The sequence below is a fragment of the Cynocephalus volans genome, chromosome 11, assembly GCF_027409185.1.
Source record: "Cynocephalus volans isolate mCynVol1 chromosome 11, mCynVol1.pri, whole genome shotgun sequence".
Taxonomy (NCBI): domain Eukaryota; kingdom Metazoa; phylum Chordata; class Mammalia; order Dermoptera; family Cynocephalidae; genus Cynocephalus; species Cynocephalus volans.
Window position 1 is genome coordinate 62,441,654 of NC_084470.1, and position 20,744 is coordinate 62,462,397.

At 42.3% G+C, this 20,744-nt stretch overlaps 4 protein-coding genes and 4 non-coding genes across 32 annotated transcripts in view; 6 read left to right on the forward strand and 2 right to left on the reverse strand.

Moving 5' to 3' along the window:
• PBRM1 (polybromo 1) overlaps positions 1-397 on the reverse strand; it is a 113,613-nt gene extending 113,216 nt beyond the window's left edge. For all 19 annotated transcript variants that reach the window (XM_063115401.1, XM_063115419.1, XM_063115405.1 and 16 more), the window contains exon 1: positions 202-397. The gene's annotated coding sequence lies outside the window, so the exon portion shown is untranslated. The remainder of the gene's footprint in view (positions 1-201) is intronic.
• On the forward strand, positions 164-7,487 carry GNL3 (G protein nucleolar 3). Of its 2 annotated transcripts, none has more exons than XM_063115422.1 (15): positions 164-579; positions 1,217-1,275; positions 1,856-1,993; positions 2,107-2,220; positions 2,412-2,495; positions 3,209-3,338; positions 4,143-4,255; positions 4,498-4,615; positions 5,035-5,122; positions 5,615-5,789; positions 5,936-6,078; positions 6,161-6,297; positions 6,389-6,567; positions 7,004-7,070; positions 7,253-7,487. In XM_063115422.1, exons 1-15 carry the CDS (start codon positions 567-569, stop codon positions 7,333-7,335), a joined length of 1,641 nt encoding a protein of 546 aa, XP_062971492.1. In that variant the 5' UTR covers positions 164-566; the 3' UTR covers positions 7,336-7,487. The 2 variants fall into 2 exon arrangements, with proteins under 2 accessions (XP_062971492.1, XP_062971493.1); XM_063115423.1 differs by lacking the exon at positions 164-579 and adding an exon at positions 589-685.
• On the forward strand, positions 3,380-3,456 carry LOC134391437 (small nucleolar RNA SNORD19). The gene has a single exon (XR_010024975.1). It is a non-coding gene; the product is annotated as a small nucleolar RNA SNORD19 (small nucleolar RNA).
• LOC134391448 (small nucleolar RNA SNORD19B) lies at positions 4,302-4,383 on the forward strand. Its single transcript, XR_010024983.1, has one exon. It is a non-coding gene; the product is annotated as a small nucleolar RNA SNORD19B (small nucleolar RNA).
• Positions 4,867-4,942, forward strand: LOC134391438 (small nucleolar RNA SNORD19). The gene has a single exon (XR_010024976.1). It is a non-coding gene; the product is annotated as a small nucleolar RNA SNORD19 (small nucleolar RNA).
• On the forward strand, positions 5,479-5,555 carry LOC134391439 (small nucleolar RNA SNORD69). Its single transcript, XR_010024977.1, has one exon. It is a non-coding gene; the product is annotated as a small nucleolar RNA SNORD69 (small nucleolar RNA).
• Positions 6,992-18,119, reverse strand: GLT8D1 (glycosyltransferase 8 domain containing 1). Of its 6 annotated transcripts, XM_063115424.1 has the most exons (11): positions 18,017-18,119; positions 17,523-17,625; positions 13,528-13,581; positions 13,347-13,445; positions 11,161-11,374; positions 9,567-9,684; positions 9,276-9,360; positions 9,002-9,114; positions 8,498-8,664; positions 8,275-8,387; positions 6,992-8,100 (listed from the first exon to the last, which is right to left on the reverse strand). In XM_063115424.1, exons 3-11 carry the CDS (start codon positions 13,541-13,543, stop codon positions 7,910-7,912), a joined length of 1,116 nt encoding a protein of 371 aa, XP_062971494.1. In that variant the 5' UTR covers positions 13,544-13,581; positions 17,523-17,625; positions 18,017-18,119; the 3' UTR covers positions 6,992-7,909. The 6 variants fall into 6 exon arrangements, with proteins under 6 accessions (XP_062971494.1, XP_062971496.1, XP_062971495.1 ...); XM_063115426.1 differs by lacking the exon at positions 17,523-17,625 and having other exon boundaries at positions 18,017-18,116; XM_063115425.1 differs by lacking the exons at positions 17,523-17,625; positions 18,017-18,119 and adding an exon at positions 17,626-17,832.
• SPCS1 (signal peptidase complex subunit 1) lies at positions 17,389-19,896 on the forward strand. Its single transcript, XM_063113404.1, has 6 exons — positions 17,389-17,434; positions 17,638-17,881; positions 17,965-18,361; positions 18,700-18,759; positions 18,836-18,922; positions 19,401-19,896. The coding sequence occupies exons 1-6, from the start codon at positions 17,389-17,391 to the stop codon at positions 19,524-19,526; spliced, it is 960 nt and encodes a 319-aa protein (XP_062969474.1). The 3' UTR covers positions 19,527-19,896.
• The last annotated feature ends 848 nt before the right edge of the window (positions 19,897-20,744 follow it).

Genomic DNA, 20,744 nt, shown 5'->3' on the forward strand with positions numbered 1-20,744 from the left:
CGTAAAGGCAGCTACCAGGCCCTTCCCGAGGCCCGCCGCCGCGCCGCGCCGCGCCCCGCCCCGCGCGCCGGCCCGACCGGCGCGTCCCCACGGCCGGGGCGGGGCCTCAGCCGCGGCTCCCGCCCGCCCGCCAGGGCCCATACAAAGGCCCGGCAGCTGGCTGAGGGGGAGCGGCCCCACCCGCCCCGGCCCCGGCCTTACCCAGCCGCTCCGCCGCCTGCAGCCCCGGCCGCGGTCGCCGACCGCCGTGCCCCGCCCCGTGGCCGCCACGGCTGCTGCTATTGCTCCTCCGGCTGCGGCCACTGCCGTCGCTCCGGCACCCGCCACCCTCACCGCCCTCACCACCCTCACCCCTCCCGGTGCCGCCGCAAAATCAGCCCCGCGGCCGCCAAGCGATCCCGACTCCGCGCGACACTGGGTGCGCGCGCACGCAGAGAGGCGGCGGCGCACTTTGCGGCGGCAGCGTGAGTGCCTGACGCTTGCCGGTGTCCTCGTTTCGCACGTGGCGCCCGCAGAGGCACGGTACTGCTGTTGCTTCTGCTGCCCCTGCTGTTTCCACAGCCAGCATGAAGCGACCGAGTAAGTGGGGTCCGGAGGCGTGAGTTGGAGGGGCCCCTGTCTCTGGTGGTTGCTGAACCCACCAGGGCGCTCTTCTGCGGCTTAGTCTCGGCGGGTGTAGTTATAGGTAGGCCGTCGCCCTGTTCCCGCGTAGAACCTAGGGTTGGAAGGCCCTCCGTCGTCGATCTTGTTAACCGCGGGCTGTTGGAAGGCTTGGCTCCGAGGGTGGAGAAAGTTAGGCGAGATTCTCGTAAAGAAACACCGTGTGAGCCAGGTTTCGGGCCCACAGTTTTCTGCCACGTGAAGGCCCGGCTCAGGTGAGAGCTGAGAGCAGCCTTCCAGACTTGGTCCTGTCCTGCCTTATTATTCGTGGTGTTTGACACGAAGTGACTGTCGTTTGCGGTCTCATACGCTCTTGTGTGTGATCCCTTTCTAATATGGGAAGAGTAGGCTCAAAGAACTTGGGTGCCATTCTGTATCTATTAAATCAACTTCTCCGGGATTTGGGAGTGGCATGTTTTTATTAAGCGCCCCGCGTTATTCTTAACATTGTTTGACAGCTAAACACAAAAAAGGACGTGACTCCGTAGTGCACTCACCAAAAACTAAACAAACTGATCATTCTTGTCTAATTCCTTTGTGATGTGTTTCTTTGTAGAGTTAAAGAAAGCAAGTAAACGCATGACTTGTCATAAGCGATATAAAATCCAAAAAAAGGTAAGTGTGTGCTTGGGAGACCTATAGCAAATATATTGCTAGGCTGATTTCTGCCTCACCTCTCCACCACGGGGATGTCTGGATTGATATGATTTAGTCTCAGGATAGATTGTGGGCACAAGCTCTGAGGTACAGCTGTGGGAAAGTGCGGTAATTTGGTTATAAGAAAGTCTGTAAACTTTGCTCAACATATTAATAATCCTTGCAAAGACAGCCTCCTAGTGACAGTTGTTTTATACATATATGTGTGTGCGATCTCTGTGATTCCTATTAAAGCTTCATTTTTTTCGGGCCGACCCTGTGGCTCACTCGGGAGAGTGCGGTGCTGGGAGCATCGAGGCCTCAGGTTCGGATCCTATATAGGGATGGCCAGTGCGCTCACTGGCTGAGCGTGGTGCGGGTGACACCAAGCCAAGGGTTATGATCCCCTTACCGGTCACACACACACAAAAAAAAGCTTCATTTTTTTCTAAGACATTTTACAGGCATAACTAAACTGTAGCCAGATTGGTTTCTCTCTTGAATTCTGCTTAAATGAAAAGGTATTTTTGTGAACTGATGGAGATTTTTATTATAATAGGTTCGAGAGCACCATCGAAAATTGAGGAAGGAGGCTAAAAAACGGGGTCACAAGAAGCCTAGGAAAGACCCAGGAGTTCCAAACAGTGCTCCCTTTAAGGAGGCTCTTCTTCGGGAAGCGGAGCTGAGGAAACAGCGGGTAAGTTAGGTTAGCTGAAACTTCTAATGAATGGTGTAATGTGGGTATGTGTGTTTTTTCCAAAGTAAGGTAACACCACTAGTAACTGGCTCACCCATTTCTCTTGGACACAGCTTGAAGAATTAAAACAGCAGCAGAAACTTGAGAGGCAGAAGGAGCAAGAAAAGAAAAGAAAACTTGAAACTAACCCTGGTGTTAAGCCATCTAATGTGGGTCCTGTGGAGGAGGTATGATTAGGTCTCTTTGTAAATGAAAAATGAGTTCTGATGCAGAAGTAAAAACATATACATAGGGTAGGGGCTGCTGAGCCTTCTGGGAGGGAAAAAACTGAGTTCAGACTTCGTCTTAATGAAAAATGAAGATACAGGTTACAAGTGCTATACTTCTAATTTTGTATATTTTCCCCTTTATTCTCTAGGAATTTGCGCAACACAACTCTAAGAAGAAAGCCAAGTCGGGCAAACAGAGTATAAAGAAGTTATATTGTCAGGAACTTAAAAAGGTATCTAAGTCTAGATCAGTGTCTAAAAAGGGTAATGAGGTTTAAAAGACTAGAGTCATTCCTAGACCTGACACCAGCTTTGCAAAGGTGGAAGTGAAGTTCACTTGAGCTGGAAGAATCCTTTAGCAAGTTGTTTTTATCCTATTTAAGGCCTTTCCCAGTATGTTTAACTGACAAAAATATTTTCTTTGAGTTTAAATTTTTGTGTGGGATCAGTTGTTCCCCATAAACGTGATTTATAAAAGCGACAGTTTGTGTTAAAATAACATGTTTACATGGTTGTTTTTAAGACTGAGTTAAGTACATTAGAATAAGAGGGAAAATACTCTGTTGAAACCTAAATGAAGGAGCTCAGGAGGGTGGTGGTGTCTTGATGTAGTTGTTCACCAGCATTCCCATCTGCAACACCCATTTTCCCAAGTTCACTTCCCCCTGAGGCTAGAACTTGACTGTGCCTTTCAGGAGCTCTTGGCAGGGCCAAACTATATAATTCGCTATGGGAGGACTGTACTCATATTTAGAGTTGGAGGTATTACCACTTTTTAAATTTTTTCTGTGAGAAACAATGAGCATATCAACATTCTCCATTCCAAAGCGAAGATATGAGATGCAATTCTGAGCTCACCTTGTTACCAAGTGGATAATGCCAGTACACTCATGTTGAGGGTGTTCCAGAGCAAGGGGTGTTATTCTGATCATTTCTTCCTTGACAGGTGATTGAAGCCTCAGATGTTGTACTAGAGGTGTTGGATGCTAGAGATCCCCTTGGTTGCAGGTGTCCTCAGGTAGAAGCCATTGTTCACAGTGGACAGAAAAAGCTGGTACTTGTATTAAATAAGTCAGGTGAGCAAAAGGGATGCCCTTTGCCTTCCATGTGCACTAGTGAGGTATGAGGAAAACATCTGAGCAGTCTGATTGTCACTGAAGACTGATAAGATCCAACTCTGACCTCAACAAAGCCAGAGCATGTACACTGTGGTTGCCAAAGACAGTTCTGGGCAATGGGTAGGAGGTGATTTCTACAAGTTATTCAACTGGTTTCTGCTGTTCTTTTGCCATTCAGTACGTACTACCTTGGCTTATTTAAGGGTATAAGCTTCTTTACCTAGCTTACTGTGCAGTATATCTCACATAGCGAGTGATGACAGTGTGCCAAGTTCCCCACACCTGCACAGCGTCAAGTATTAATTCAGGAGCAAGATAAATTGGAATGTGACAAAATATTTAATGAAATGTGTAATTATGTACATGGGTTTGAGCAGCAGGAACAGGAAGACCCAGAACAGAGTCTTGTGAAGCACAAAGTAGGAACAGGGTTTAAAATTATCTGTGGGGATTAGAAAACAAGTAGTTGCAGCTGAGGGTAAATTCTGGAAACATAGCTCTAGTGTTAGGGTTATAATCCAGAGGTTGACTTTGTTCTGAAAGGGTGAAAAATACAGGGGGAATTGAAATACAGATGTGTAGATGCTGAGCTCCGTTAGGATAAGGGCAGCATGGTAGGGAGCTTAGGCTTTCCTCATTTTCCTTTTGAAAAGGCTGAGGGAAGGCAAACCAGAATAAAATCTATAGTTTACCAGATTTTGTAAATTCATCTCGACAAAATAACCAAATTGGAGCATGTCTCCTGTGCCTAATTCCTAGCAGATCTGGTACCAAAGGAGAATTTGGAGAGCTGGCTAAATTATTTGAAGAAAGAATTGCCAACAGTGGTTTTCAGAGCCTCAACAAACCTGAAGGACAAAGGGAAGATAAGCAAGGTACCTTTTGCTGTTAGTGGTGAGAAGTGTGGTTCTTTCAGATTTTGAACGGTTGAAATATGATGAGTGTATAAAATCTTGATTTAAAAATGAAAAATTACAAGATCCAATGCTGATTTTATCCAGAGGTCATCTGAAAGACAATAGAGTGTAGTGATTTTAACAGCAGGGCTCAGTGGCCAGTTGCCTGGGTTTTATCCAAGTTGTCAAAAATTAATTATTTGGTATTTTAACATGTGAAGGTAAAGAAGAAAGCTGCTCCATTCAAAAGTGAAGTCTGCTTTGGGAAAGAGAGCCTTTGGAAACTTCTTGGAGGTCTTCAGGAGACTTATGGCAAAGCTATTCAAGTTGGAGTAATTGGTGAGTTTCAGTTCTTCAGTGTCAAGATACTTAGCCAAGAATTTTTCCATGTTAAGTAAAAAAGTTGTCATCAAATAATGGGCTTGCTCAAACATTAGCTTCTTGGCCCACCTCACCAAAAACACGCAAAATTTTTTAAAAATTGCTGTCAGGTTTTCTTTGTTGGGAATGGGCACTGTAGGAAGTTGGCTTCTAAAAGCTTTTGGTTCTATTTGAATTTAAGTCTTTCCCTGCCCTTTCATTACTTGAGCAAGAAATGATGAAGCTAAGATTGGTCTTAGTGTTGAAGTGAAGACTCTCAGATCCAACTCTGATCTTGCTCTAAACATCAGGCAAACATAAAATTAGGTGGTAGAAATTTTATAACTACCAGCATATATAATGTCTTTTGTATCTGTGGATTTCCCCATAATTTGTAGGTTTCCCAAATGTGGGGAAAAGCAGCATCATCAATAGCTTAAAACAAGAACGGATATGTAATGTCGGTGTATCCATGGGGCTTACAAGGTAAAATATTCAATTTGTTATAGATGAGTAAATATTTTATTTTGGTTATCTTGAGTAAGGCAATTTTCCATTCTTTCTTTAAAGCTGTCAGTGAAAGGATGAGGGTTAGACCAGTGCTAGGCTTGGGGAAGAGTTGATTAGAGTAGGACAGATGCCCACAATTTGATTTGAAAATTAAACAAATGGATTCAGAGAGAGGAAAGCTGCCCAAGAGATAGAAGTGAATAGAAGTTTGCCAAGTAGAAGAAGGGATAATGTTTATGGCAGAGGAAACGGTATACATTTAGGTTGATATGTAAGCTATAATGCTGTGTTTCTGTTTAGAAGGGGTGGGTATGCTATTAGGGTTTTAGATAAACATGAAGCAAATGATGATAAATTGGATCTGACTGGCTGTGCTGAGTTTGTTCAATCCAACCCTGAGCTTCATGGTCTGTCTCTTGCCCTCCAGATAAACCACTGCCCCCATCAATTCCATCTCTTTTCTTTCAGGAGCATGCAGGTTGTTCCCTTGGACAAACAGATCACAATCATAGATAGTCCTAGCTTCATCGTGTCTCCACTTAACTCTTCCACTGCACTTGCTCTACGAAGTCCGGCAAGTATTGAAGTAGTAAAACCAATGGAGGCTGCGAGTGCCATCTTGTCCCAGGCTGATGCTAGACAGGTAAAAGAACTCCTTCCCTTGAGCTCCTCACTGCCATTTTCTCTTTCATCCATAAGCATTTTAGTAGAAAATTTGGGGGGGGTTGTTTGTTTTAAACATCTGTACTATATCAGATCAATGATAGTTCCTATTCTGCCTTTTTAAAGATAGTACTGAAGTATACTGTCCCAGATTATAAGAATTCCCTGGAATTTTTTACTATGCTTGCTCAGAGAAGAGGTCTGCACCAAAAAGGAGGAAGCCCAAATGTTGAAGGTGCTGCCAAACTGTTGTGGTCTGAGTGGACAGGGTAAGGCTTCTTTCTGTTGGCATTTTGGCGACCACACAGAATAAAGGAACTGATTTTTGACAAATCTTATTTTTAATACCAGTGCCTCTTTAGGTTACTATTGCCATCCTCCTACATCCTGGACTCCTTCTCCACATTTTAATGAGAGCATTGTGGCAGACATGAAAGGGGGCTTCAATCTGGAAGAACTGGAAAAGAATAATGCACACTGCATGCAAGGTGAGTGAGATTTTTGTTCCATTGCTGTATTCATTGGCAGACAGGCCAGTAAAGGTCATTCCTGTTTACATGGGCTTCATGCTTTTCCCAGCCATCAGGGGCCCTCGTTTAGCCAACAGCGTCCTTTTCCACTCTTCGGGCCTGACAAACGGAATCATAGAGGAAAAGGACATACCTGAAGAATTGCCAAAACAGAAAGAGAGGAAGCAGCTGGAGGATGATGAAGTTGTGGACAGTGACCAGGAAAGTATTGACGGGGAAAACGTTGATGTAAGTATGTTGTTTAAAGCTAAGGTGAGTTTTCTAACATTATAATGTATAACAAATGGGTAAGGGCTAAAGATAGAAATTAAATATCTTGTAATCGGGCCGAGCCCGTGGCGCACTTGGTAGAGTGCTGCGCTGGGAGCGCGGCGATGCTCCCGCCGCGGGTTCGGATCCTATATAGGACTGACCGGTGCACTCACTGGCTGAGTGCCGGTCATGAAAAAACAACAACAACAACAAAAAAAATCAAGTAAATATCTTGTAATCAACTGGAAAAACCCCATACAATTTAGGTATTTGAGGCTTGTGGTCATTACCCTTAATTTTATACATATCATTATGTGTACCTTTTAATACTTAATTTTTTCCTGGTACTGAATTACTTGGAATAGTGAATGGACAAGAGCTACTAATCTAGCACCATTGTTTTGTCCCATAGGAAAAGAGCTCAGACATGTCCCCTGCAGAAGAGACACAGGAGGCACTGCCTGAGGAGTCTGCAGCAGGTAAGTCTGGGACAAAGGGATTCTTTAGATACTAATTCTTTAGACACTAATGACTTATTAGCTTAGGCCATTGGTTAATTATTTCTACAAAACCCAAGAAAGTAGCATGGTGTAGAATCACTTTTACTTTTTTTTTTTTTTTTTTTTTTAATAATACCTCACCTTATTTTCCTCCACTATAGGTGAACAGTCTATAGGATCTTTTACCTTGGATAAAACAACTGAAGAGGATGATGCTTATGATTTCAGTATGGGTTACGTATAGCAGAACCTTGTCTTTTATAAGGAGTTTTCTTCACGTTTTAAACAGACTTTACCTATATAATGTGCCAGTTTGTTACAGTATGACGTGAGCTGTGTAAATTTTGTGGATATGTATCTTGATATATTCATTAAAACCATCAGACAATTCAGAAAGTCTCCAAGTTCTGTTAAAAGACTCAGCCCATCTCTTATTATACAGTGAGTGGGTATAAGTAGTTATCTGGAAGCAAAAAATCAGATGCCTACTAAAAAATGTAGGTTTTATTTACAGATCAGGCCATGAGTCATAAAATAACCAGACAGCAGTTTGAAACTACCTGTACCAGCTGGCTGAGCTAACTATATCAGCTTTCTCAGTCCATTCTTCAGTTGTTCAGCATTACAGTAAGAAAACACTTGGTTGGTAAGGTAGATGGAAACATATTTATAGTCTATTTGGGAAGCTGACTGCCAGACGGAGCATTTATCTTTTTTCCATGGTTGCTACAGATGGGCATTAAAGCCCAGCAGCTGTTACTTCCCACACATACGTCTTCCACGACTTCCTGAGAAATGCTTATAGTTTAAGTTCTATTTTACTTTATGTTTGAAATTTCCGTATGTCTTCGAATTAGGCTGAATTTGCCTGTTGGATCTGGAATGTACCATTTTTCCCAAACATCAGTATATGAAGCAGTTCTTCCCCATGGCTTAAAGTGTCCATTCCAATGAAGTAACTTGGCAGCCTTTACAAACTGGGGTGAATATCGTTTTCCAGCACTGGAACCTTATATTGAGAGAAAAAGAGCCAAAAATGATTGTACCACTCAGACATAATGTCATGCCGAATTGTGCAGAAATCTTAAGGGTAAGAGTTGATAGTGTACATCCCATCCCTGAGGACAGTTCTTTAGAAGCTAATCTCATTAGCTTAACTCATTGGTTAATTACTTCCACTTACCAAGGTGGCGGACATTCCACATAGGGTCAATGGTGGAGTGCTGTTGATAAAATACAATAAGCAGAGGAGGTGTCGTGATGCTGCCAGCCAGTGTTCTGCTGTATAGTCCCTCTCTTGGTGAGACAGATAACAAATGTTAGTGAAGAATAGACACTAACTTCCTGTCACAACTCCCTAAGTTGAAATACGAGCGTTTTCATGGCTGGGCACGTTACATACTTACTCTACATTGAGTTTCATCCATTTTTCCAGCTGGTTGGTTATATTCTGTTGCTTCCATTCTGTCAGGTTTGCAACAAAAACGCCAGGATTAAACGAGCAGGTGCTGGCTTTCATGGAAAGCTTACGAATTCTTTCCTTTTTATAGTCAAGATAGCCAATGTAATTGTACTAAAAAATACAAATAGAATATATGTTTACTGCTCCAAACAGATGGAATTTTATAGCCAGTAAAAAAAGCTGCTCGTTAAACTATAACTTCTCAGATTATTAGCATATAAAAGTGATGTTTGAATTTCCAAGTTAGACAGTATAGAGACCTTGATTTTGATATATTAAACCGGATGTTCATAGAGAATTAAGTTGTCAAGTCCATGAACAAATCTACAGAAAAGCAGGCTTGAGTTTTGTGATAAAATAATTGGGGGATGTAAGATGCAGCAAAAACAGTAAGAGTGCCCTGAATTTGCCACCTCATAGGGAGTGGGATGTCTAGTAAGTAATTTACCTGGTTCCCTGCTCCACGGATGACTACTTTAGTAGAGGCTGAATCACAATCTTCTGAAAATGCAGCTGCATGTCCTGGCTTCAGTGGTGTATTGTAAAGGGCAAGAATATCACCTGAAATAGATAAATTATTAAGATTTACATTTCTAGTTGCCTTGAGATTTCCTGTTCTCCCACTTTTCCATAAGGTGGCCTTTCATAGCAGACCATAAATAAGACAACCACTATAGCCTGCAATCTGGACAGAGAACAGCACTTGTGACATTCTTTGGTACCTTGCACAATTACATCATCATCCATATATATGACCTTCTTAGCGCTGGGAACCAGAATTGGCAAGTAGAACCTCGCAAAGGTCAACTGGAAAAGGAAAGAAGTATTGGCATAGGATACATAGAAACTCCTAGAATGCTCTCAGTACCCATACAGGAGAAAACAGTCAGGGGACTCTTAGAACTGCCCAGGCTTGGTCCCCAGGGAACTACCTGCATTGTGCCCACAGCTTTCCAGGTATTCCAATCATTTCCTAATACTCCTAAGTACAAACAAGGATGCATGGAACTCACTGGTTTCATGGATTCCCCCTGGTCAGGATCCTCCTTTACTTTCCCTTCCAAAAGTTTAGTGTCAAAATTCACAATTTTATACCTGATGCTTTTCAGGGAACCACTGTTGAGCCAAGACCTGATGAAGATAAAGCACCAGATTTCACTTTTAAATAATCATGTCTCAAAACCATAGCCTTATCTTTGTGCCTTCTTAAGAAGAGCATAATATAATGTAAGAGAATACTTACTGACCAAATAGATGAACTTTGGTTTCCTCACCTGAAGTGATACTATTCCCACCAAAGTCCCTCCCTAAACCAAGAATCTATGGTAATACTCTTCCAACACTAAAACTACTGTAAAAAAAACTCTATTGAATTCAGAACATCTTATCACCATACAACTCAACCCTCCAAATACCCTGGTGAGAAAAATAAGTCAAAGTATGATAGTAGTGAAATCTAATTATCATCAAAGCTAGTAATCAGTCTGTTATCTATAGACTAATTTATTAATTTAGTGATAACCCTAAGTAATTCCTCCACGTGAGTCTGTGAAACTGCCTATAAGAAAAGCCAGTGTTTCATAAGTACTGCACATTTTCTTTAGGTCCACTTCATATCAGCATTCTGTGGACACTCAATGGTATTTCTTTAGTCTATTTTAATGTAGTATTTGTTTCTATATTTTAGGAGGGTTCTGAGGGGTTTTTTGGTTTTTTGCTGGCTGGTACAGGGATCAAACCCTGGACCTTGGTATTATCAGCACCACACTCTAACCAACTGAGCTAACTGGCCAGCTGGGTTCTAAGTTTTTCATATCTCAGAAAATCATATAACTTCCACAAACTAAATATGAACCATGCAGAAAATCACAAGGATGGAAATATTTTAGTACTTTGACAACTGTTAATCTGTTAGACAAGCTGTTTCTTGGAGTAAACTTTGAAAGTCTCAATTCATTTCTAAAACGTGGATGAGACTGTCCATCTGATTGGGTTTCTATTAATAGTCATAACAATTAAAATAGCAAGAACTATTTACCGAGTGATTACTAAGTGCTAGGTGTTTTATATATTTTTTGTCATTTACTTGACAATAATCCTGTAAGGTGGATATTTTCACCCCATAATTATAGATGAGGAAATGGACTCCAAGGTTCCCCAAGTTCCTCTGGGCCAGGATCTGGATCAGGATCTGTGCTCACAACTTCACCATACTGTTGCCATTGCTCCCAAGTCCCTTTCCACTCTAGATCAGAACTGCTTAGAGCATAGAGCATATCCATGACATAAGGAATTTGTGACTTATAAATCAGCATATTACTTCCTTCACTGAGGAAGTCCTATTATCAAAACAATTATCAGGTGAAGTTAACAGTGTACATAGTGACACAGTTGATTTACTTCTTGGCATAAGCTCCTTATTTCTGCTATAATGGGGACATCCTTATGACATAATCACATGGAAAAACATGCCATATATGTCTTAACATGTGGTATAATCTCAACTGTATTAAAATATATAAATATAGAAAATCAGTTCCTGAATTGGCAGCTGGCCAGCTCTACAACATCCTCTAGAAGCAGAATCATCAGTTAAGCAGAGCTCACCGGAGATGGTCTACTGTATTGTTGAGCGTAACAAGGTAGAAAATCACACTGGAGCGTGTGTTGTGCTGAATGCTGTTAATGGCTGCAATGGCCCCCCCGAGCCTGTCTTCAGATGCAGCAATGACCACAGGAATGTCCTCTTGCCTCCTGTCTACTGCATGTTGGGGAGCATTTGGGGCAAAGCCCATGGGCTGAAGGCCCACAATTCCTGAATCTGAAAAGAACACACATAGGAAGGCACTGTGATACAAACACAATCTCATGAGATTTTGATATAGAGTCCAAGACATGGAAAAGGTAACGTGAGGATTATGGTATTGATTTACCTCGTTCTCCCCCATTAAGCTCTGAAACATACAACCCAGAAATTGTGTTTTCCTGTATGTAACCAAGCTTTTGGAAAAGTAGAAGAAGCATTTTAAAGAATAGGCTGACAGCACTCTGATACACTGCTAGTAGGAAAATAATGGAAACTTCCACAATGTATTGTGGCTATTTCTTTTCTTTTTTTTTTTGGTGGCTGGCCAGTATGGGAATCTGAGCCCTTGACCTTGGTGTTATAACACTGCACTCTAACCAACTGAGCTAATCAGCCAGCCTCTATTGTGGCAATTTCTATCAATATCCTTAAAAAGGTACATAGCCTTTGACCCCATCATTCCCCTTGCCACCTCTCTTGAGGAAAAAATCTGAAAGGAACTGGTGATAAGTTCCTTTTGATAATCAAAAGTCACAATTTTATTTATTATTGTGAAAAGCTAGAAACAAAGTAAATCAGTGTTTTTCAAATCACAAATCATAAGTAGGCATGAAATCAATTTAGATCATCAATTTGAATGGAAAAAGTTTCCAAATTGGAATAGAAAATTGAATTCAAATAGAAAAGTAGAGTGCATTGCACACAGCAACTGCAAGTATTGTTCTGTAAACCTTCTTGCCTTTTATAATACATTCATTCATTTACCATTCATTACTCATTGAACACTGAATGCCTATTATGTGCCAGGCAATATCTAGGCACTGGGCTTACAGCTATAATAAAACAAATCCCTACCATCATAGATGTAAAATAAGCAAATACACATGTATATGTGTGTGCTGCATATTATGCATTTGTTATTATGAGGTCGCCATCAAAAAGCCTGAAAGTCATTGTACCAAACTATGTTTTCCTGTGAAAACAAGTAAACTGTAAAAGTGATCTCTAGGCAACGAAATCATTCATTCAACTAATATTTATTGAACACCTGTGTATCAGCCATCATCCATAGCATGGGAGATAAAGCAGTGAACAAATTGCCCTCATGAAGCTTGAATGCTATTTTCTTTTTTATAAATTTTCCTACCAGAAGAATGCATTACTTTATATACATAATACATTATACACACACACACACACAAAGGGTACTTCAAAAAGTTCATAGAAAGACTTGTATTATCTTTAAATTCTATTTTTTCATGAACTTTTTGAAGTACTCTTTGTATATACGTATATTGTTATAAAACATGCTATCAGAGCACTCAGGGAAAGTTAGGGCAAAACTATTAGTCTTTTCTCGCTCTGGCCAACTACAGTGGGTGGCAATCCAAATATGACTTTTGACAAACACTCTGAAGCCTCAAACATCCCTCAATACCAAGGCAAAGCAGAATAAAGAACTAATTTAAAATAACTTGCAATATAATTATACAATCAAGTGATTTCAAGTCAGTTAACAAGTCTTTATGATTTTATTACTAGAGTCCCAATAATGCAGTTGCACAAGTTAAAGAAAAGTAACAGGTGAAGGAAAATAACCAGACTGGGCACCCTAGTGACCAGGACAGGCATCAAACACCAGGGACCCTTGCCCGCCCCCACCTTCTGAAGCCCTGCCCTGCTGATATGTGAGCAGATGGCAACCCACAGAAGCTCCTCTAAGGTCTCTGATTTGGTGAAAAAGAATATTATGTCAGATCAAACCCTTAGCAAACTACTGCACTACAGGGAGAAGAAGCGGGGTGGGAGGACACTACAAGAGCACAGTGAAGTACTACTATGCCCTCTCCCAGAATCTATCATAGCTTTTGTAAGGTTAAGAAACAAGCTTCCTTTTCCTTTAACATAGTGATGTAACTTAGGATGTGGGACACAGGGAACTCCAGATCCTCAAAAGATTCTGCGACATTAGTAAGGGTTCCCATACCTGAAACCTCATTCCTTAGCAAACTGCTCAGGCCGAGGAAGTTATGGTGCAAAACCAGTAAGAAGAAAGCAACAGCCAGGACCAAGATGATGATGTTTACTGAAACAGATGGGAAAAGCCTGCATTACACCTCTTTACCTTTGACCAGGTATAAAAACAACAATTTTTAGAAAGAGCATACCTTTACGGAATGACATCTTTCTCTTCTGTCTTATATAAATATTAGTTATTAAGCCTACAAAACAAAAACAGGCCCTAAAGTCAGTAAGTACACGAGACTGGCCATCAAAATGCCTGAACACTTTTATTCAGGTAGAAACAAGGGGCACATATGGTATTCTGCCCGAAACATATTTCAAATTAACAGTTTCCAAGAACCTGATTTGGGACCCAAAATTTTTATGGCAGTCATAATAAAACACTTCCAAATAACTTGGAGAAATACACAGCATTAGCCTTACACATTATACACTTGATGAAAAGCAAAAGAAACCTATGAAGAATAGTACCTGGAGTCTAACCACTATAGAAACATTTCAGAATGAATTTCTATTTAAAGTTCCTATTTAAATTAGACATGGACTTAGCTGTCTATGATCAAGTAACCTGAGCTTAGCCTCGTCAATACAAAACATTGCTGTTTGGAGTTGTATCCCGATCACTTTTAACGTAAGTGTCCACAGAGAACAGAAAATTACCCAAATTCACTTGACAAAACCACAGCAGAGAAAAATAATTACAAAAATTCACAAAATCTAATCTTGCTAAGTTTAGAGTCCTATTCTCCAAAATTAAAAACCTGCTGCTAGAAAAAATGGGCTTCTTCTCGGGGCTTCATCTCTGTTGGTTAACTACCCATCTCTTGAGAAAGTGGTGTCTAATGCTGTCACTCTGCCCTAGCTAGTCCTCCCCAGCTCATCTGATGCCTTCACTTTTTCAAAACAAATAACTCAATGGAAACAAGATTATAGGTAAAACTAAATTTATTAAACAAATTTCTACAATAATCTCTGGGTAATGTTTCCTTAAAGACAAATATTATGCAACCAGAATATTGTGATCCTACATTTGAGACCATTAACCCCCTTTTTTTTTAACCTCATCTTTACCCATGGTAGTACCTAACATTTACATTAGGCTATTAATTTTACAAAACACTTTCAAACATAGTATTTTCGGGCTGGCCAGTAGCTCAATTGGTTACAGCAAGGTGCTGATAACACCAAGGTCCAGGGTTCAATCCCTGTGCCAGCCACCAAAAAAACCAAAAAAATGAACATAGCATTTTCTAAGAATCAAAGTAAGTCTGAATTTATTTCATCCTACGTAAATTGTGTGCGTATACGTCACTTGATTTCTAAAGACCTCTGAAAAGAGTAGAAATATGTTGGAGAAGTGTTTAAAAAACTGGGGATCACAAGCTAGATTACAAATTTGGGGAAAAATAACTCAGACTTCCAAGGAACAATCTAAAACACACACACACACATATTCATTTCTCTCTAGAGGAGTATATATGAAGTATATTATACCAATGAACTTCCTCTCTAAAGAATATACACTATAGAGCTGGCTGGCTGTTATAACACCAAGGTCAAGGGTTTGGATCCCCATGCTGGCCAGCTGCCGAAAAAAAAAAAAAAAGAATATACTTTCTATATCCTAAGCCAAATGTCTCTATCATATCTACCTATTGTGTATCTACTGTTTGTCTATTGTGGGCTGAGCCTTAACTACAGAAGCTGGCAGACCCGGAGCTGCTCAAAGCCCTAATATCTGCCTGCTTTGAGCCAATTTCCACCAAGACTGAAGAAAAACAATCTCATTCGAATAAATCCCAGTTGGGTAATGGTAGGAAGGACAATGTTCTAGCTTTTCAACTTCTAGTAAGTTACTTACAGGGTAATATGTGGATCTACAGTCACATGTATTTGTGCTATTCCAGTTAGCTGGTCACAATAAAAACACAATTCTAGCAAGCATTTGATGTACTTAAGTAGATTAACTTGGCAGAAAACAGTTGCTCCTAAAATTCTTCCACAGTTACCTACTTGCAAAATGCCAGTTATTATGGAGTATGTCTGATCCATATTTCCTTTCCTGGTACCATTCCTGGTAATGGAGCTTCCCTGATCTGGTCAGAAGGAATTCTCAAAACAAAATTGCATGTATACCCTAATACTTTTGTAATAATACACAATTGTGTACAATTTGATCAGCAATATTCAGTTGTCCAGTACAAAAATTAATATTTCTTTAGAAATTATAAACGTTCACTTTCCCAAATCACTCACAAAAATGAAACAAAAAACCACACATGCACGCACACACACACGCACCCACAGCAGGCATACCCAGAAAAATGAAAGAAATCTTAGGGGAAAAGAACACTTTTTTTTTTTTTAACTTGCTAGCTACTTGCATTTATATCCACATTCTCAGCACCTATGCCCACCTTTCTGTTTTCCTTCCTATTTTATGGACCAAGTACTTGCATAAAAAGCCATTCCACTGCTGCTCTGTGTCCTATCCTATAACTGTTTCTTTGGTGTAGAATCATTAACCTCTTTAACTCTCTGCTGGATCACACCCATCAAGCTCTGGTATCTTTCAGTTAATTTAAAAAAAAAAGAAAAAAGACACCACTCTTCCCACTCCACCCATTAACCCACAGACCCACTTCTCTGTTCCTCCTCACTCTAAAAGCTTGAAAGGATTTCAAGTCTCTAGCTCCACTTCCTCTCCTCTCATCCTCTCTTTAGCCTTCTCCAACCAGACTTCTGTTCCTACATTCAAACTGCTCTTGTAGAGGTCACCAGAGATCAAGGTCATCTATCTGTCCTTCCCTTACTCATACCCTCAAAGGCCATCAGAAAGTTTACCACTCCCCCTCCTCAGTTATAAAATTATCTCATTTATTTGTTTATTTATGTCTTCCCTGACTAGAATGTAAGCTCTACGAAAACAGGGACCGCCCAACAAAAATGTTTACTGACGTATCCCTGCCCCTTAAAACCATGTCTGGCAAACAGTAGTAGACACGTGACATTTGTTGAATGATCTTGCTAATCGAGCAGCAAGGTTAGTTCTCAGCTCAGAAAGGTAATGCAATCTTTGGCAATAATCATGAAAGCAGGTTCCAATATAAGGAAAAACATGGATCCAATGGGGTGCTCTCTCAAATGGAAACTGACAGGCAATTTCTTTTTCCCCTATCTTTATAGCTCAAATTCCATAAAGTCTCCAGAGCAACTACTATGGTATAAAGTGCACTGAAGGATATGTCTATTTGTACATACACTACAAAGTCTGTTCAAACACACCAAGAAATACATACATAGCATAGGAAAGAGACTGGTATACCTTGCCCATCTCGTTTCTGCCCACTACATGGGCTGGCTCCTGAGGTCAGAAAAGTGTCAAAGTTGTCTGCATTTTACTGTTTGGCCTCTGCTACCTTGAAGGGTGGAAAGGCACTGAGGATACACTTCCACTTTTTCCTACCTCTTATCTGGCTGGCTCCTACTTGGTTTTCAGAAGTCAAGCCCCCCGCCCCCACCCCACCCCCACAATGAGCGGCACCTCTCCTGGGCCTCCCCATCCAGGGGCTAATCCAGTGTCATGTATTTCTGGGGTGATGTGGCTGTCTCCTTTGACACACTCTAGGTTCTAGGGAGCAACAGCCTGGTCTTGGCCACAGCCGTGTCCTCGGTCCACTGCCTGGCGCAAACAATGTGACGTGGATATTTGCTGGCTGCATGAATGAGGGCGGCAGCCACACCCCACCCTGCACCGGGAGCGTCTGTGGCTAACTGCATACATACCATAGAGGCCCAGGTTCCCCAGACGGTTTCTCTTTGAAACGTGGGCACCCCACCTAGCTCACGGTAACAGGGGAGGGTCTAAGCTTTTGAGACATACACCGGCTTTGAAAGAGGGACTGAGTGAACCCTTGGCTGGTCTCTACCGGGAGGGCCCAGCTTGGGACTGTGAGGCCAAGTGAAGTCAGAATGCATGTCAGTGGGCCGAGGTCGGGCCCGGGATGGGGACTCTCTCCATGCGGGTGCGAGGGACGGCCAAGGACCGGAGTCACCTTCCCAAGGGAATTCCCTTTCTCTCGAACATGTGACTTGGGATGGTCCCCACTAAATTGTAAAGGTAAATACGGCCCCTTACGCTTAGGCGTGATCGGGAGGTAGTGTGACGCTCCGGGGTTTCCTTCAGGCCGCGGGATGCTCCGACAAGTCGTTGCCCTGAGGCTTCCTGAGGCCACCCTTACCTGCAACCGAAGGAGGAGCCGCTGTCGCCGCCCGCGCCCTAGCCCGCCCCGCCAGCTCAGCGCCCGCGCGGCAGGTCCTAGGGCCTAGCCCGCCGCCGGGCTGCCCGCGTATCCTGCATTCCGGGCCGAGCGCGCTCGCCCGCCTGCCCACTAGCTCCGCGGCAACCGCACAGTCCCACAACCCCAAGCCGGCCCGCTGCTTCAACCGCGAGAGTGCCGCGCTGAGCAGGCGCCGCCGGGCAGCCCCGCCGCCGGGGTCCTCGCCGAGGAAAGGCCGTAGCCATGGAGATACGGCGCGCACCGGCGGCCGTTAAGCCGCGGAGGCTCTGTCTAGTATAGTTTGAGCGGTCGGAGCCGCGGCTCCGCGCACCCATCAACACTGACGACTAACCCTTCACGGGCGCGCAATGCCAGGGGCGGGTCGCCGCCGTCACCACCTCCGCCCTCGCGGGCTGCAGGCCGGACTACAACCAGCTGCGAAAGCGCACGTCGCTTAGCGTTGGCGCGGGGCGGGACCACCGGCTGTCGCGGCCTGTCCGCAACATCCGCTTCCGGGGCCTCAACCATCGCACTGCAGGCATTGGCAGGCCCGCCAGGCGACACACAGTTCCAGAGCACGGCCCTTACAGTCCCTGAGTCTCGGTCGCCCTCGGCCCGGAGCCCGCTGCCTGCGCTCTGCCGCCCGCTTCCTCGGCCAGTCATGCTGGAGCATCTGAGCTCGCTGCCCACGCAGATGGTGAGGGCGAGGCCGGGGATCTCCGCACGCCGCTCTTGAGCTTGGCAGCTTTGAAGCCCTTGTTTAAGCACCGACCCGGTGCTGTGCGGTTCCCAGCCCGGACCGTTACCGTCCACCCTTCTCCCCGAATTGTACCTCCTGGGTCCCTTTCCCTCTTCCCCCGTAAGGATTCCCTTGCTCCTGCTCCGCTGGGATGCTTCAGTTCCCCCGGGAAACCCAAAATCTGATACGTTGTCCAGGCCCTTGAGGGTTGCCATGTGCTAAAGCTGTGAGATCAGGGCAGGAACTGTACCTCCTCGGTGTTGGAACCAACTCCTTTTTTTTGCTCTTCACCCCAGGATTACAAGGGCCAGAAGCTAGCTGAACAAATGTTTCAGGGAATTATTCTTTTTTCTGCAGTAAGTATTGGTTTTACATTTAATCTTTTTCTACCCCCCAGGTTACCTGTATTTAATATACTTTGTTTGTCTCTAGATAGTTGGATTTATCTACGGGTACGTGGCTGAACAGTTTGGATGGACTGTCTATATAGTTATGGCTGGATTTGCTTTTTCGTGTTTGGTAAGAAATTTGCGGGTGTTTGGGTGTTAGTGGCAATTTACATTTTCTGAGTTAGATTGGTTTGGTTGGACCTGGTAGTGAGAACCAGAGTCAACTCTTCCCCCATCCATGCTTCCCCTTGCTATCTTTATAGAATGTCAAATAGTGTCAGATGATGTGAGCCGCATAAAAAGATACAGCTTTTTTTTTTTTTTGGCAGCTACTCCAGGCAATAATCTTAAGGTCACTACTAGCAGGAATTTCTCATAGTGCTCACATTGCCTCCGTCACCTTTCTTTTAGGTCTTAAAGCCATATGTGTAAACAGTGAGGTGTGTTCCCATCATAAGTGTCTTGTCTGGGCAGTGGCACAGAACTTTCATAGGGATATCAAGTTTTCAGTTTTTTGTTTTATCTTTAGCACCGGAGTCATTTGGGATTTAACAGGTATTTAAACTTTTAATGGCTATAATTGATGCATTTTCTCTGTTCTGGTCCAGCTGACACTTCCTCCATGGCCCATCTATCGCCGACATCCCCTCAAGTGGTTACCTGTCCAAGACTCTGGCACAGAAGACAAGAAACCAGGGGACAGAAAAATTAAGAGGCATGCTAAAAATAATTGATTGGGTTTCCGTGATTCAGCACCTGCTTTTGTTTCCTGTGAGATGAACTAAATTGCTTTCATACCCAGAACACGAGCTAAAATCACCTATGCTCTTATGGCACAGCTGAGTATAGATGTAGTTCTCTTTGTATTTCATTTCTAATCTAGTTGGGTTTTAATTTATAAATAGTTTAGACCCTCTCTTCAAAATCTTGCTCTCAAATGGAAAACAGAAAACAAAAGTATGCAAAGTTTTTTTTCAGGAATACAGAAGAAAAATGCCTCTTAAATGATAGTACAATTCATCTACCAAAGTTTTATAATTGTTATGAGTTATTAAACCATTTTAATGTTTCCAATTAAAACTCATAGTGCAAGTCTGTGCCTAACGATCTTTTGTTCATTGTTCTGAAAGCAAGACTATTAGTAAAAGCCAAAGTTAGAAGTTTGTGGTTCTGAAAGTATATGCACCATTTCTGTTTCCTATAGGGGCAAGTTGCTAGTATGTTAAAAATAGCGGGCACATATGATAAACTTTACTAATGTAAATTTGCAGTAAAGGAGTATTTTGGTACCACTGAAATAAGGCTATTGTTAATCAGAAACATGTAATCCAGGCTTTACTGGAGGTGGATGTGAAAACCCATGAAGTTGTAAATTCCTTTTAAATTTTCCAGAAGACTGAAGATTGTGGTTGGGGTGGGAGTGAGAGGGTTATTATAGGTAATGTTATACTTCTCAGTACCAGGATAGGACTTCCAAACTATGAATTTATAAAAGGAAGCAAAGACCTTAAAACAGCAAAACTCAGAAAAGATTTTTAAAAAGGAAAGAAAAATTAAGAGGGCAGATATAAGACCAAGCATATCAGTAAGTATAATAAATATGATTAAAAAGTTAGAAGCTCCCAGATGGGGTTAAAAGTCAAACTTCATGTTCTCAAAATGACATTGAAAGGTTGAAAACAGCAGCACAACGGATTTATTAAGCAGAAACAACCAGAAAGGAGTAATAATAAAGAAGTCAGATACTTAATATCAGAAATCATTAAATGGGGCAAAGAGGAAATTTTATACCTGCTAAGATGTCATTGTTATGAATCATTATGCATTTAATAGGATGTTAACTGTATAAAGCAAAAACTGTTACATAGACAAGGGTACTTCAAAAAGTTCTTGGAAAAATAGAATTAAGATCATACGAATCTTCCCATGAACTTTTTTTTTTTTTTTTTTTT